The sequence below is a fragment of the Cladophialophora bantiana genome, assembly GCF_000835475.1.
Source record: "Cladophialophora bantiana CBS 173.52 unplaced genomic scaffold supercont1.2, whole genome shotgun sequence".
Taxonomy (NCBI): Eukaryota; Fungi; Ascomycota; class Eurotiomycetes; order Chaetothyriales; family Herpotrichiellaceae; genus Cladophialophora; species Cladophialophora bantiana.
Genome location: NW_015971576.1, coordinates 2456466 through 2472062, shown reverse-complemented (window position 1 = coordinate 2472062; position 15597 = coordinate 2456466). Strand labels below are relative to the sequence as shown.

At 51.8% G+C, this 15597-nt stretch overlaps 6 protein-coding genes across 6 annotated transcripts; 2 read left to right on the top strand and 4 right to left on the bottom strand.

Moving 5' to 3' along the window:
* Window positions 1–179: 179 nt before the first annotated feature.
* On the top strand, window positions 180–2774 carry Z519_01902 (uncharacterized protein; the record flags this gene model as incomplete). Its single annotated transcript, XM_016759659.1, has 3 exons — window positions 180–236; window positions 293–394; window positions 441–2774. 3 exons carry the CDS (start codon window positions 180–182, stop codon window positions 2772–2774), a joined length of 2493 nt encoding a protein of 830 aa, XP_016624987.1.
* Window positions 2775–3193: 419 nt separating this feature from the next.
* On the bottom strand, window positions 3194–4456 carry Z519_01901 (uncharacterized protein; the record flags this gene model as incomplete). The annotated part of the gene is made up of 1 exon (XM_016759658.1): window positions 3194–4456. The coding sequence occupies one exon, from the start codon at window positions 4454–4456 to the stop codon at window positions 3194–3196; it is 1263 nt and encodes a 420-aa protein (XP_016624986.1).
* Window positions 4457–5038: 582 nt separating this feature from the next.
* On the bottom strand, window positions 5039–5522 carry Z519_01900 (uncharacterized protein; the record flags this gene model as incomplete). The annotated part of the gene is made up of 3 exons (XM_016759657.1): window positions 5039–5099; window positions 5134–5282; window positions 5337–5522. The coding sequence occupies 3 exons, from the start codon at window positions 5520–5522 to the stop codon at window positions 5039–5041; spliced, it is 396 nt and encodes a 131-aa protein (XP_016624985.1).
* Window positions 5523–6317: 795 nt separating this feature from the next.
* Window positions 6318–7109, bottom strand: Z519_01899 (uncharacterized protein; the record flags this gene model as incomplete). The annotated part of the gene is made up of 2 exons (XM_016759656.1): window positions 6318–6520; window positions 6602–7109. 2 exons carry the CDS (start codon window positions 7107–7109, stop codon window positions 6318–6320), a joined length of 711 nt encoding a protein of 236 aa, XP_016624984.1.
* A 4613-nt stretch (window positions 7110–11722) lies between these two features.
* Z519_01898 (uncharacterized protein) lies at window positions 11723–13077 on the bottom strand (the record flags this gene model as incomplete). Its single annotated transcript, XM_016759655.1, has 5 exons — window positions 11723–12353; window positions 12454–12652; window positions 12703–12907; window positions 12962–12969; window positions 13029–13077. 5 exons carry the CDS (start codon window positions 13075–13077, stop codon window positions 11723–11725), a joined length of 1092 nt encoding a protein of 363 aa, XP_016624983.1.
* Window positions 13078–13751: 674 nt separating this feature from the next.
* Z519_01897 (uncharacterized protein) lies at window positions 13752–15347 on the top strand (the record flags this gene model as incomplete). Its single annotated transcript, XM_016759654.1, has 1 exon — window positions 13752–15347. One exon carries the CDS (start codon window positions 13752–13754, stop codon window positions 15345–15347), a length of 1596 nt encoding a protein of 531 aa, XP_016624982.1.
* Between the last annotated feature and the right edge of the window lie 250 nt (window positions 15348–15597).

Below are 15597 nucleotides of genomic sequence, written 5' to 3'. Positions count from 1 at the left end.
CAGCTTTGCAGTCACGGGTCCGCTGTTTGAGTAGATTTGCAAACCCCGCACTTGTCACGACCTCTCTTCACAGGTTTCACTCTGGCTCTGAGGATCGAACATTGAAGTACTTCTCAAAAGATGCGGTAGCCACAAGCCACGCTGTTCCATCGTTCAAAGACTTGAGAGCGAAAGGGCAAATGTCGGGAGTCGAAGAGCAGAAGAAAGAAGGAGTCAGAATCGCCGTTGAGGGTTGCGTGAGTCCTCGTTGGAGTTGAAGGTGCCGATCTCTTTTTCTAATGTTCTTGCTTAGGGTCATGGCACACTCCATGCAATCTATGCTTCGGTAGAAGAAGCTTGTCGCGTCAAAGGCTGGGATGGCGTTGACTTGTTGATAATCGGCGGTGATTTTCAGGTCAGTATCACCGTGTGCAAATCCCCAGAAGACTAAAGGTTGTTAGGCAGTAAGAAACCGATATGATCTTAATGTCACTGCTATGCCTGCAAAGTACAGACGCATGGCAGATTTCCATGAATACTACAGTGGTGCCCGAACTGCTCCTTACCTGACCATCTTCATTGGCGGCAACCACGAAGCGAGCAATCATCTCTTTGAACTTTACTATGGTGGATGGGTCGCACCGAACATCTACTACCTTGGAGCTGCCAACGTTATTCGACTAGGACCTATCAGAATCGCTGGGCTGACGGGGATCTGGAAAGGATACGATTACCGTAAGCCTCATTTCGAGCGTCTTCCGTACAACCAAGAGGACATCCATAGCATCTTCCACGTTCGAGAGTTGGATGTCAGAAAACTATTGTCTCTCCGGTCGCAAGTTGACATTGGTCTCTCGCATGACTGGCCACAAGGTGTCGAATACCATGGAGACTATCAATGGCTGTTCCGCAAAAGAAAAGACTTTGAAGCCGATTCATCTATTGGAAAGCTGGGGAGCGTGGCTGCAAGACAGTGCTTGGATCGACTGCGTCCGCCGTATTGGTTCTCTGCACATCTCCACACCAAATTTGCTGCTGTCTTCCAACATGACAAGGGCGACACATCCCCACAGGCGATCTCTAAATCCCATCCGACCTCCGGCCGAGTCCTCGAAGAGTCAGATTCGGCGAAGATGCCATCAACGGCCCCGAGTGTGTTCACCGAACATGGTAATGTGACCCCACGACCGGAAGACCGGCAGCAAGTGTCGGCGCTGCAACAACTTCATGCCCCGGCTCGACAAGGAGACGCCGAAGAAAGGGATAGAGTTCTCAGAGAGCGGGAGACCGAACGGCTTCAAGAGGAAAAGACCGATGCCTCCTCGCCTCCACAGTTCTCGGTTGATGAGATGTTCAAGAAAATCGGCAGAGGAGACGGCCTCGAGCGTATAGTAGTATCGACGACTCGAAGCCAGCCTCACTCAGAGGACCATGATTCTATTCAAAATCTCGACGGCTGCTTCTGCTCAAGACCAGCTAAGAGGCAGCGCCTAGAAACTGGACACCCAGGCTCTATTCACGATGAAAATGACAATGATGTTCGACCAGACGCATCTGGAAACCAGATGGACGGTGCCAGCGCTAGCTTTCTTGGACAATCGAAACCTGCAGTCGCCAATCCAGATTCTATCGATATTGACATGAGCGACGATAGCGACACCACGGAAGTAGCTAGTCAAGATGTTGCCACGCCTCGAAGCAAACCTCTGTCAATCCCCGCCGTAACGGCCAAAGTTACCGACAATGATCATTTGAAGAAGTCGAACAGCTCCCAGAGTCCATCAGAAGAGAGCGAGGACGGTGGTGTCAAGCTCAATGCACAGGCTGCATCCTTCACACCGTTGCCTGGTATCTCTTCCCTGCAGGACGAAGCAAGTCACTCTCAAGATTCGCCCACGCCCTCTGGGATTTCGTCCGAGTCGGAATTAAACCAACGCGCTCGACTATTCAAACCGGAGTCATCTCCCAACGGCGGTGTTGAAGCCAGCTCGGCACAATCGATTATTCAAGTGGAACCAGAGAAGGGGTCTCAGCTCGTAGATGGTACCGACGTTGTGCCCGAGGAGATCAGGGCCCAGCTAGCTGCCTTATCAAGCAAATTCCGTCCAAAAGAACCCTCTGAAGTATCTCCATCACTCCCATTCCCAGAAGAAATCGCCAATAAAACGACGTACTTCCTCGCCCTTGGAAAATGCGATGCTTACCAAGAATTCCTCCAACTTCTCGAAATCCAGTCTATGACTTCCCCTGAGGCAGAGATCCGCCGCCCGCTCAAACTCTACTACGACCCCGAATGGCTCGCAATCCAACGAGTCTTTGCGCCCGAGCTTCAACTTGGTGGCATTGCCAAAGATAGAGTTCCGGCGCACCGCGGCGAGACCTACTATCGGGACCAAATTGTGAAGGAGCAGGAATGGATTATCGAGCATGTGGTCAAGCCAGGCAAGCTGCAAATCCCCGAGAACTTCAGCATGACGGCGCCAGTATATGATCCGAGTCTGCAAGTTGCACCGGATGAGATGCCGCGCGAGGTGACGAATCCTCAGTCGAGCAGGTACTGCGAGTTGATCGGGATCGAAAACAAATTCGACGCCAGTGAGGAAGAGAGAGATTCTAGGATGCAGCAGGGCCCGAGGCCGGAGCGCGCAGAGTTCCATGCACATCGAGATCGACCGCGTCAGCAAGGACTGGGCGGTGGGAGGGGTCGTGGAAATCATCGCGGGGGCGGTGGTGGTGGTGGGAGAGGAGGAGCGCGAGGAAGTGACAGAGCAAGAGGGCGCGGACGGCGGTATTAGAGAGCAGTGAGGGACTGTCTGGATATTGCCATTAAAATGCCGGTTTTCACCGAACTGCCATCTTCAGTCTTTGCCGAAACAGCAGCGCGAGCGGAGTCAGGCATTACTTTGCACCACATTGCATTGCAGAGCTGTGCATTAGCCGGTGCCGCGTACGGGGTTCATGTACAACAACGGAATAAAAAGATCACAAACAAATACCTACCTCAAAATGTTATTGATTGATACCGAAAGAACAGAACGGAATGGCAGGAAAAGAACGGGAAAGAATAGGAAAGGAAGGAGAAGACGAAAACAGGCTCATCCATCTTATTTTATTCTTCTACTCTTCCAGCGTCGAGCGGCCCAGAGAGCGGCCAGAGACTGTTATTCGCGTCCACATTGTTGATCACGAAGAAGACCATATATCATTCATCTGTTTATTCTCCCAGACCAACGCTAGGCTTTCCAACTTTGGCGCCGGGCTTGGGCTTGGAAGTGGGCGTCTTATCCAGCTTGTCTAGCTTGAGCAGGAAGTGCTTCTTCCACGTCTCATACGCGCGTGTCCGCTCTCCGCTCAACAGGTCCATGAAGTCTTGCATCATAGTCGCCAGGCCCGGGAGCAGGACGTCCTCGGGATCATCGTCCTCGTGTTCCGGTTCCATCTCTCTTTCCCCGGTTCTCCCTCGAGCGTGATATGCTTCGGTCCGTCGTCTCCTCCTCCGTCCCGACAGGATCGGGTCCTCATCTTCGTCTTCATCCTCCTCAAATCCCCCTCCAACGCTTACTTCTTCGTCGCCGGTCCCCCCCGCTCCTTCGGCGTTGGGATCAAAATCAAAAACTTTCTCCGGGACACTCCCCCACCAGTCCTGGCCCCGACAGTACCCTTCGCGATTTATCCTCCTGATCCACTCTTCGACGCCTTTCGCCCCTGGTTGGTACTCCAAAACTTCTACAGCCCTGGCGCACGTAGATTTGTACACTAACGTTGTCATCTTTGCTGTTTGCATACGCGTCAACGTCATGATATAGAGTGCTGTCAAGAGACCGGCCACGGTTTCTCGGAAGGAGTCGTCGTCTGGTGCTGGGCCGTCTTCGTCTGGGGGCCACAGACCACTAAGTTTCAGGATGATACAGGTGCCGGTGTAGACGTGCGGAGCGAGCAGTGGTGTTGAGAATGTTTTGCAGAGTTTACGGATCGAGGGCATTGTGTAGCTCGGCGCTTCGCCGTCATTCTCAGCCTCGCTTTTCTTTTTCGTGCTTGTTTTGATCTTCCCGAGAAATTCGTTCCGCGCTGTAGGTTTCGACGGCGTGACTGACTCACCCTCGACGCCTGTTCTCTTCAACGTCCCGTCTGCCGTCCTCTTCTTCCCTCCCGGGGTCGACTTGGGCGTTGTTGCGATGCCATCCTCATCCAACACCCTCTCCAAAAACGCAACCAACTTCTTGTACACGGCTGGCTTACAAGGTGCTCCGCCAGCCTTGACCGCCGGCAACCGACATTTCACCCTAAGCCTATTGCAAGCAATCTCGCAGCAGGCATAGGCACGGGCGATCTCTTCCTCGGGTTTCAAATGCGAGGCTCGTTGGCGGGATTGTGCGAGGAGCGATTCGCAGAGGTGGACGAGCGGAGCGGGAAGTTTGGCGCTGTGGGTAGGTAAGAGGCTGCCGAGGGATTGTTGGATAGCGGAGGAAGAAGGCATCGTTCGTTGAGGGGAGCAGTGGGAGTGAGAAGGAAAAGCAGCATTAGATAGGGGGGAAATGGTGTTTGTATCGGGTTTTCGCATTCACAGACGCTGGCGGAGAAGACGTCATCGTACCAGGCGCGTCGAGCGCGTCACGTCGTGTCCAGAGCAAAAGTGGCTGTTTCAACGAGCGGAACAATACTGCAGACGTCGCTACGGTGGCGTATTACTTGCTATCTCCAATACAAACACATCCATTTTTAGGACAATGACTGCAACCTCCGCAAGGACGGGTCTCGAATTGCATTGGACATTGAGATTATTGGCAAAGAGCAAGTTTGCACTCTAATTGTTGGTCCAGCTGCTTCTCATCGCGTTTTCAGGCTCTGCCCGTGCAACATGGGAAACGACCAAATCCTGCCAACTCTACCCTTCTTCCCCTAACGGTCTGAATACTGCTCCGAACACATCCCCCGTTACTACCGGAAGGCCTCGAGTTGCAACCTGCGCAGGGACGTTGTCGGAACCCGGGTAAACCAGATCTTTCCAAAAAGGATGTTGACATGCGGTATCCCTGCATTACACCAAGAATCGCTGGAATCAGCTAGAGTCTGTCTCAGTAACAGCAGGGTCGCTCAGTTGAGGCTGAATGACGAGCTGGCTGCAAAACAGGGAATTAAGAGCCCAAAACATACCGATAAAGATCGACCTTAACGCCCTCATCGGGTCCCAGTGAGGCCCAGCCACCGTGGGACGTGATTATGGCGCATTGGTTGTAGGATGATGGGTCAACCAGTGTCCAGAAACAAGTCCCACCCCAGTGCGGATATTGGCAGATGTAGATCTGGTGCCCGACAATTAGTGACAGGGTGACGCCAAGGGGCAGGGAGAAACTTACGCCGTTGGTTGCTCGATCACTGAGTTTGCGTGGTGAACTGTCGGCGTTGGTGACGTTGAACTGGATGCCGTTTTTGAGCGCGGGGTTGTCGGTGTCAGAGAGCGCTGCAACAATGAAACTCGCAGAGCTGCCCAGCAAGCCGAGCAAGAAGGCAGAAACCCAGAAACGACGCGAACCCATGGTCATTGCGTTGGGACAACTTCCGAGAGGTCTTCGAACATAATATTAACTATGGCGCGAGATGGACTTTCTCTAAGAGCTCTTTTACTTCTTGGACTCCGCAACAGTCAAAGAGAAAAGGACACGGTGCCAGCTTGTGCGACACAGACAATGAAAGGAAAGGGGAAGAAATGAAACCCCTTTGACTTCACCGGAAACGATGATCAGAACAAAGAAGACTTGGGGAGGCGAGTCACTCTGACAAACACAAAGGGAAAAGGAGAAGCAATCACAGCACATGTTGAACGACGTGTCGAATGATGCTGGGTGTGTATGTTTGGTTGTATGCCCTTGGCCGCCATGCTGCCATTGTCCATCGGATGGTGACAAATCTGAGCAAGGCGTGGAAATTCCCTCCTCTACCTCTACCGAGATAGACGTCGTGTCCAGGCACCCGCACAGAAAGGATCCATCGTGGCGATTGTAACCTGGCATTCTTCGACTCCGACTTTTGTTTCCTGGTCTCTCTGACAGGCCTGTCGTTCGAGTTCCTTTGCTCAACTTGAATCCAGCCTTGTCCTACCCGACGTTCTGCAGCCTCGCTAGAAAGCCCGTGACAAAAGCTTCGCACATGATATTCCAGTGGCAGTCGAAAAGCAAAGAAAAGAGAAAGGGAGTTGCAGGAGTTTAGCAAATCACGATGTTTGGACATCCAGCAACACAGCATTTAGTCGCCTGCACGGCAGCGTAGCATGGCGCAATGCAGCAAAAGAGTGATAAGGAAAGCACCTTACTGGATTGATTGACCTCATCTGGGCCCTTCTACGGCATGTAGACGCTCATCTCCAGCCCGTTCGTGTAGGGCAGTGTCAGATTCCTAAACCCACTGCCCGGTTCTCGCATATACTCCAGCAGATCTTTGTACTTGGACGCCGAACCGATCGTGTTGTCCGCAACGACCACGGCTCCGCGCCGCATTCGAGGCTGACACAGTTTGAGCACTGGGAGAGCCATGGGAGTCCAGACTGTGCACCAGTGTGGAAGCGTCAGTATATAGCAACAATAGCAACACTTTCGACCTAAGGACATCAAGAGGGGGAACTCACTGTCCAGCAAAAGCAGATCAATCTCCGGCAATCCTTCCTTCAGCGTCTCTCGAATATCTCCCTCGCGAAGCTCAATACAACCGGTAAACTCATCGCCGACCTCCTTCCAGTGCTGCCTTGCTCTATCGGCCTTTGACTTCTCGTACTCCGTCGCAATAACCACCCCTCCCTCACCTTCTCCGCCGCCTGCCGCCCTCTTGATGTTCTCACACACCGCCAGGGCGAGGTAGATGGTACTAACACCAAAACTTGTCCCGGCCTCGACGACCCGCGTGGCGCCGATGGCGAGGCACAGCTGGTAGAGAAACTCGGCCTTGTCGCGGTCTAGCGCGATGAACTTGTCGCGCATGTAGTTGTCGAAGCCGACCGCCTCGACCTCCGAAGCCTGCACCGCGTCCTCCTGCTCCCGGGACAAACGGTGCAATTTGTCCAAAAGGGAGAGGACGTGCGGCGGGGCCAGCACCGGCGACTGCGACGGCGATGGCGAATCCTGTGCCGAAGAAGCCATGGGTGTTGCTTTGCTTTACACGAAAAGTAAAAACTGACCGGAAAGGGTACCCAGGTAGGTTCGAGGAGAATGAGCGAGGAGAATGAGCGAATAGTGCAGAATTTCAATATTCAATCATGTTCTTTCGAAATGCTAGATTTAGTCTGAATGTTGAAATTCGGAGTCATGTTAACGGCTTTTTCGTACCTCAGCCCATCCAGTTTCGGAGATCTACTAGGCTCCCCAGACGGCGGGGATGGACTAGACACGGGCCATTATGCAATTATTTTTAGGTAACAAGAGAGGCACAGACTCGCCTACATATGCCTAGGTGCATAATTTCTTTAGCTGGAACTCTGTCTCGACGTGATGCACGGCTTTACTCCGGTACAATGGAAGATGGAGTCAAATTATATGTTTGAAGGGGAGGGAGGGGGAGAGTGGGACTGCACAGCCTTGTACGGAGGAGGGAGCACTCTGTATATATCGATTACGGCACAGTTCAGCCTTGCCATACAGGAGAGCAACACTCCATCCATACAGGTAACCTCCTCCGACTCCTATTCTTCCTTTCTTCTTTCAGTCTTTGCATGTTCGAGGCATAGTCCTTCCAGAGAATCACGTCATTTTGCCAGGTCCGTTAGTCTTTCCGACTGTGCTCCCTCCAGAGCTGATTCCGATTCGGCCAGCCATCTAAAGGGGCCTCAAGCATTGTCTGCGTTATTATCTCAGATCGGTTGCCGTCCTGGGCCATTAAACCATCGCGCCACGGCTCCTCAATGTAAAACTACAGCTTAAAATTGCTTGGGTAATTCGCGCTCGCGAAACAGTTAGTCCATTCTTCTAACGATACACCTTGAGGCGAACTCAGGTGAGATTTTGATGTAGAGTGATCGACTGTGAGATGCCTGTCTCGAGACGGCTGCACGGCCAGACGCATCCTTCGATTTTGGAACAGGCCGGAGTTCGATGCTCGAATGGTCATGGCCCGGGTATGTCTTGCGGAAAGGGCAAGTGATCCTCGACAATTCGTCTCTGCCAGGTTTATTGTAGTCATCGAGCCGTTCTCTCAGACTGTCGATCCAGATCTTGGACTTGGAATCCCCCAAAACAGTTGACACTTCAACCATGAGCCTTCAGGAACTCACAACCTCGCGCATATGCAACACTCTCGCGGTCGGAAGCTGCAAGGATCTCATTGGTACCCTTCATGCCACCCAATGCAGCATTCCTGCAAAGCAGCAGTCAAAGATGGTGAGTGTCTCACGGCGCACCATGAGGCGACGGTTGTAGTGTAGACCTGCCAACCACTTTCTTGTAGGCCGAGTCCTCACGGCTAAAGAGGGGATTTGGCACTCGTTGCTTTGGCAGTAGAGGATGCAAACCAACGCTATCCAACTGATGGGCCAACAGCGGCTCCCTTTTTAATTCTCGACCGATCGAGGCCGTGTCCAAGACAGACGACGATGACCAGCTCGTATTTTTTTTTTTTCAATGCTTGTCGATGAGTTCGCAAATCTTCTTTTGGAACATGAGAGTCGTTTTGTGAAATTTTGAAGATGTCGCAAACTTGAAAGTTGAAATACTTGTGAAAACATTCATGGAGTCTTTTGGGATCGTCTTTGAGTTGAAAGTGGGATTTTACTCAAACATGATCGGCAGCAACGAGACCTCAGAGTTGCGCCCATTGCGTTTTAGGCCATGAATGAGCCACTTGGTGCTGTTCAAGCTCTTGACGAGTTCTTCAACTTTCTGAGATATCACAAGGCTCGGTTCTTCCGATTTGTGAGGTCTTCAGCGTTCACAGACTTTCACACAAATGTTTCGCACGATGTCTAGGGCTTTGCTTCTAAGCAGCTTCCAAGCTTGCGAATTGTTTGCGACAGATGGAGAGACTAAAATATTGGACGTAACTCGACCGTCGGATTGCGATCGAGACTGTCCACATATAGATCGTGCATTCAGGCCTTCCTGAACCCAGGATTCAATGGCAGAGAGCTGTTTTAGGTCGGTTTTAGGCTTCTGCATGAGAGCGTCTATCATCACGGCGATATAATCCTCTTTTGATCTTGGTATCTGTCGGTCGAAGACGTTGATGCTTCTTTTACCTGCAACCTTTCGCGGAAATCGTTAAAATCACGGAGCCTTGAATGGATGCACATTTGCAAAATTGATGAATCCAAAACTCTCTCTGTTGTCAGCCCACTTGTGACCGTGTGCTATTAGCAAAGTGGGTGGTAGGATGTAGAGAACAAAAGTTGTCTGAACCCCGCTGTTCCTCAGTAATCGGTACACCTTGTTAGATTAATGGACGAGGTACGCGTTGGGCCGTCTTTGGACTGGAGACAGGCTATTGATTGAGGCGTTTCAGCGAGGACCGTACCACCAACCAGACGTCACTTTTCAGGTTACACAGCGTGCTTCGTGGCAAAGCTCAGGGGGAAGCGGGCGGAGTGCCGTTCCAGGGAAAAACCAAGGCGATGCTAGTGGAACATGATGGATGTCCTCTTGAGCCTCGCGGGCCGGCATGTCTCAAGACAATACGAGAATCTGCTTGTCTCAGCGGCCAATGACCAACGGCGATAATTTCCTAAAATAGTTTTGCAGTCGGAAGGTGAGTCGGCTTAGACCCCATTCGCTCGAAGACTGCCTCCCGACAGCGGCCGCTTGCTTGGGAGTTGTTGCCTTTTGACGACAGGGATGGCGGCTGCCTTGCCGATTACCGTCCATTTTCGGGTGAAGAGCCAGCCAAGTTGTTGTCTCAAAAGACCAGTAGTCCCCGGCAAATGAAACCATTTCATCACCTGGAAGAAGAAAACGTCCAAACGATTTCCCAAAAGGCCCGACTCAATTCCGTTCACTTGTTCCTCTAGTAACAACAACCAGTGAGTAGGCAGCTTTAGGGCGCAGAACCTTCCCATCGCCCAAGCATCACCTCCGCGTCTAGTCCCAGTGTAGACGGCTGCCGCTCAGGCTATGAATTCAGCCCGGGCGAGCTGGACACCTCAAATCAGCATTTCCGCTGTTTTCAGATACATTCCGAATGGCCGTCATTAGGTCCATACACGACGATACCATCTGGGTTCTCCCTCGTCTCCGGAGCCATCTGAGACTAGTCGAAAGGTCGAGTTTGCCATAGGGGCAAAAGGTGCCATCCAAGCAGTAGCGTGTACAAGACTCTCACGCGCTCGCAGTTCAAGCCCTAGCGCCGGTAGTCCTGTTACAAAGGGAAGAAACTCCATTACTGGTGGAAGGAGTCCAAGTATTCCGGGCCCCAGAGGTGTTAGCATCAAGGTGAGCATGGTTGATGATGTGGGAACGGATAGAGCAGGAATGAAGATTGTGAAAGCTCTCGAGGAAGATAAGGTGGGCACAAAACACATCATTTAATGCCCAGACGAGGAGGCCGGGAGGACGAGCATTGCTTTGGGAAAGGATAGCGAAAACAACATACTGGTATGTCCCGGGGCAAATTACAAGCTCACTCCAGCCCGGCTTCGCACGGATCTTCGCGAAGGTTCGCCCCATCTACTCATTCTGCAGATGGAAATCCCACTTGAAACCATTGTACACGTCACTGAGAAGGCCACCGCGGAGAAGATCCCGGTGTTGCTCAATGCGGCTCCAGTACCATCTAATTTTCCAAGGGACATTATTCGCAATATAAAACACCTTATACAAGAAGTCAACAGGCTCGAGGCTGAACTCTTGGGTCGATGGCGGACATAGAACACTGCATCATTGAACATTTAGAACAAGGCGGAATTCGGAAAAAGGAAATCGAGAGGGGAGCAGCCTTGTGCAAGTCTTTGTTGGACCTTAGCGTGAACAACGCCGTTATCACGATGGGTGGACATGGAGGAGTAGCGCATACAAGAAGACCAGACGGTGTATCAGTCCACATAGATCATAAAGCAGTAGAGGTTGAAGAAGTCGTTGACACCACAGGCTGTGGAGCGGGTCTTATTGGAACCTATGCAGTCCAGTCCACCCAGCAGAAATTCACTCAGGGAGGAGTTTTCAACATCAACCCAGCAGTGACTTGGGCGGCTAAGGTAGCAGCCTTGGCAGCAAAATCCTACGGCTTCCTTAACAGAATACCATGGGAAGGCCAGTTGATGAAACGTGACTGAAGACGACCGAGAGGTTGTTGCTCTTCAGGGACGTCAATCGTAGAGAGTGTTTGTCATCGTCGGGTTTGTGTCATTAAATCGAGTTGTTTAAGAAGAACCGATGAAGCTTCTTCTAGTGAGACTTTGGCGTCAGATCTTTTGATAGGCTCTACCGAGTTACTTACATGAAAGATTGCTATGATGATGAAGTGTGGAAGGAAAGTCGAAGAAAATCCTACCAAGTATCAGCACAAGCTTATTCCACTAGCCTAATTAGGCTAGGCTCTTGAAGCTTAGCACTGCTTGACCTTCGGCAACCTGTCACCCTATTTAAACCCTCGCTGTCACTCCAGATAGATTCCTCTCTCTAGACCAATCTATCAGCCTACCTGACCCCCAGTTTGGTTCAACAAAGCTGACCGAACGCAGACTCACTGATTCTCAGTGTAATCATAAGAGGTGATGAAGACTAATCAACTCGCTGGCTGGTGGGCAAAGACGGGTTTCACGATAAAGTGCCAGTCAGGGTGATATTCGTGCATCTGCAGTCTTCGCGCAATTCTCCAGGACATCCCAGAACGCATGCGTGTGCAACTTCCTAGGTATTCTGACGCCTTTAACAATACCGTCCGGGCCCGCCTCTGCCTTCTCGACGATAGTCCTGCCCACTTGTCCTCTCACCGAATCAAGCGGACTATGTGCTCCATCTGTCACAACTCGGACATTGTATCGGTCGCCATCATCCTCGTATATCCCGCTAGAATACCCGAACAAGGCAGCAACGGCAAGCGGATCATGCAACGGAGGACCCTCATACACGTCAAACCACTCGACGTAACTCTGTGCGAAAAAGGTGAGGATCTCGTGGAGGAAGAGGCGCAGCTGACTCGGCTTCTCGGAGCCTAAGAACCGGTCTCGGATCTCTTTAGTTGCGAGGCATTGATGTGTTAGATCGAGTGTGACGAGGGTGGTTTTCTCTGATATGACGGGATTCGAAAAGACAGCTTCCGCGGCTTCGGGGTCGCAATATATGTTGAATTCTGCCCAAGGAGTCTCGTTGCCAAAACCCTCACCCTGACCCAGGGTTTTGCCAAACTCTTTCGATATCTGAGGGCAGAAATCGCCCCCTACTGCCCCGCCCATAATGCTCACACTGGCGAGAATACATGATTAGAGTCAAATTCTTGTCTTCTCAAGGACCTCGAAACGCTGCTGCCTTCCGGACGACAGATCTAAAACCATGTTCGACTTACCCGGCAAGGTGGTGGGCGACCTCGGGATAGGCCGAGAAGAGCAGGGCAGCGTTCGTGCAAGGCCCAGTAGCCACGTACCACGCTGTTTGAGGCGGCTCGGCCATGATGGCGTCGCGAGTGGCGACGAGGAAGTTCACATCCTTGACAATATTTTCCGCTGGTTGTGGAAGAAGGCTCGTACCGCCCAGACCGGTGGGACCTGAATGCGTTCAGCACCTGAACATACAGCGGGACGCCGATAGTCTTCACCGTGGATGTCGGGCGTCTCGACTTCTTCTCGACAGAAAGGCTTCAGCGATCCAGGATACACCTTGACGTCTGTCCTGCCCACGGCGTTGAGGACTGCACTCGAGTTATTCGTGGTGTGGATTTGAGGAGCATTGCCATGGGTCGAGCTGACGCCCAGGAACTTCAGTTTTGGATGATGTGCCGCAATGAGAATGGCAAATACATCCTGCAGTTTATGTTGGTCTCGTTGTCGCTGCTATGGTACAGGGAGGAGTCCTACATCGTGCCCTTCGCCATGTCAACAGCCACCGCACTCTGATCTTAGGGGCAAACATAATCCAGCTTACCTGTGTCAACATCCAACCAGACCGGTATTCTGTCTGTTCCGTTTGTCATCCCGTCCGCTTTATCGTAATCTTCGGGAGCGCCACAAGTCTCATCTGGTGAGTTCCTATGTTCTTGCTCAGGATGTTTCTTCTGGGATATGTCTGTGCTCGTCTAGCTCGCGTCTCCCAAGTTCAGCGCTCCGCGACTCATTCAATAGTCTCGCTTATTAGGCGACCTAGAAGCCTGATATTTCGGCAAAGACAGCAGCTGTGACAGATGGCTATTTTCCATTCTCGACACGTGGAGGATGGACATCCCCGCGTGCAGTACTCCGAAGAGGATCTCTAATGCAATGCTGGACGACACGACGAGATCCTTCTTGTTCATCTCACCAGTCAGAGGTGTCATTCCACACACACGGCCGATCTCCTATCTTGGATGCAGTGAGCTAGCGCAGGTATCAGTGTGGCAAGGGTGTGTCGCCAATGACATGCAGTCTTTCCGCCAACAAAGTTCGGGCCCATGCCTGCCACTAGCTTATCGCGGGGTGAGACCTTCTTAAGTTGGTAAAGCCTGACAGCTCGAAGTCTAGACTCGATGTCGTTCAATCTCTTGAAGATAAGGACGGAAAACGCGTGGCCGAGGCCTCCCTGTCGCTTGCATTGATATGTTTCATCAGGACCTTCACTACTCGAGGTGTCTGGCACCAAACACCATCGGTATAACCACAAGAGAGAATCAGCATGGCTACCCACGAGTTGTCGTCGAGCAGCACCGAGGCAGCAAGAACTGATGATGTCCTCAATCTCGAGAGCTTTGGCTACAAGCAGGAGCTTAAAAGAGACTTCTCGCTCTTCGGAATGGTCGGCTTCGCCTTTTCAGTCTTGACATGCTGGACGGCACTGGGAGGTTCTCTAGTGGCCGCCATTGAAGCAGGAGGCCCGCCAGTCATCATCTACAGCTGGATTGGAGTTTCATTCTTCTCCCTCTTTGTGGCCTATTCATTCGCCGAGATCTGCAGTGCCTTCCCCGTTGCTGGCGGGCAATACTCGTGGGTTGCCATCTTGACTCCGCCGAAATGGGCAAGACTCACCTCTTACTTGTGTGGCTGGTTTATTGTCATTGGTTTCTTGTCTGCAGGAGCTGCAAATGGCTTCATCGGTGCCAGCTTCGTGCTCGGAATGGCACAGATTGCACATCCAGACTTCGTGATTGAGAGATGGCACACCTGCCTTGTTTGCTATCTCGTTCTGATCCTCGCTGCTGCCGTCAATGTCTGGGGCCGGCATCTACTTAACAAGATGGGCAAGATCATGATAACCTTCAATCTGCTCTCCTTCATCGTCGTTATCATTGTCATTTTGGCCAAGGATCAGCATAAAGCGAGCGCTGCGTTCGTCTTCAAGGACTTCAACAACAACACTGGCTTCGGCCGCTCTTACGCAAGCTTGCTGGGAATCCTCCAGGCGGCGTTTGGAATGACAGGATACGACGCAACCGCGCATATGACGGAGGAGATGCGCAATGCTAGACATGATGCTCCAAAAGCAATCATCTGGTCTGTCTGGATTGGTGCATTCACGGGTTTCGCCTTCCTCATTGCATCCTTCTTCTGCATCCGCAATCTCGCCGCGATCGAGACATCCTCGACCGGTGTGCCTCTAATCGCCATATTTTACGAAGCCACCGGGAGTGTTGGGGGCGCTATTGGCCTCACCACCCTCATCACCATCATCGCCTTGGTCAGCTTGTGCTTCCTCATGGCGCAGAGTTCGAGGGTTGTGTTCTCTTTCGCTCGCGACCATGGGCTACCTTTTTCCGGAACCATCAGCAAGGTTCATCCTACGCTTCATGTTCCTGTCTACAGCATCTTGACCGTTCTCGTTGTCAACATGGCTCTGATGGCCATATACTTCGGATCGGTAACTGGATTCAACACCGTGCTTGGGATCTCAACGGAAGGCTTCTATCTTTCTTATATCATGCCACTCCTCGTTCGCATTTGGGGACGACTGGAAGGTCGAGAAGGAATCGACAGCGCCTACTCTCTCGGTCGCTTCGGTATGTTCTTTAACGTCATTGGCATTCTTTACCTGGCTTTCGCCGCTATCGTGTTCAACTTCCCCTCTGTCAGCCCTGTCAACGCTGACAACATGAACTACACTTCGGCTGCCGTCGGTGTGTGTGGCTTGATTGCTGCTGTTACATGGATGACGACGGGACGGACTCGTTTCACAGGCCCTCAACGAGGTGGGATTTTGGACGGCCGAGTACCACGGCATGACGAAGACATCCATCACGTCAAGCCTGCTCCCAGCCCCAAAGGCCTCGAAGATTAAGAGTTTTACCAAGGTTTTGCGCTCACTTGTACAATATGGACCTTCCTTGTACAAGCACTTGTCCGGAATGGACTGGCGTATTTGTGGGATTTGGCAGGTAGCTCGTTCACCTCCATTGTATTGTACACCGACATCAAGGAGGCCCTTGTTCGGAATGAACTGACGACGACATGAATTGGTGGATTTGATGTTTTATGATACCCTCACCTTGTACTAGTATGATTGAGCGAATATGGTACGGGCACTTGAC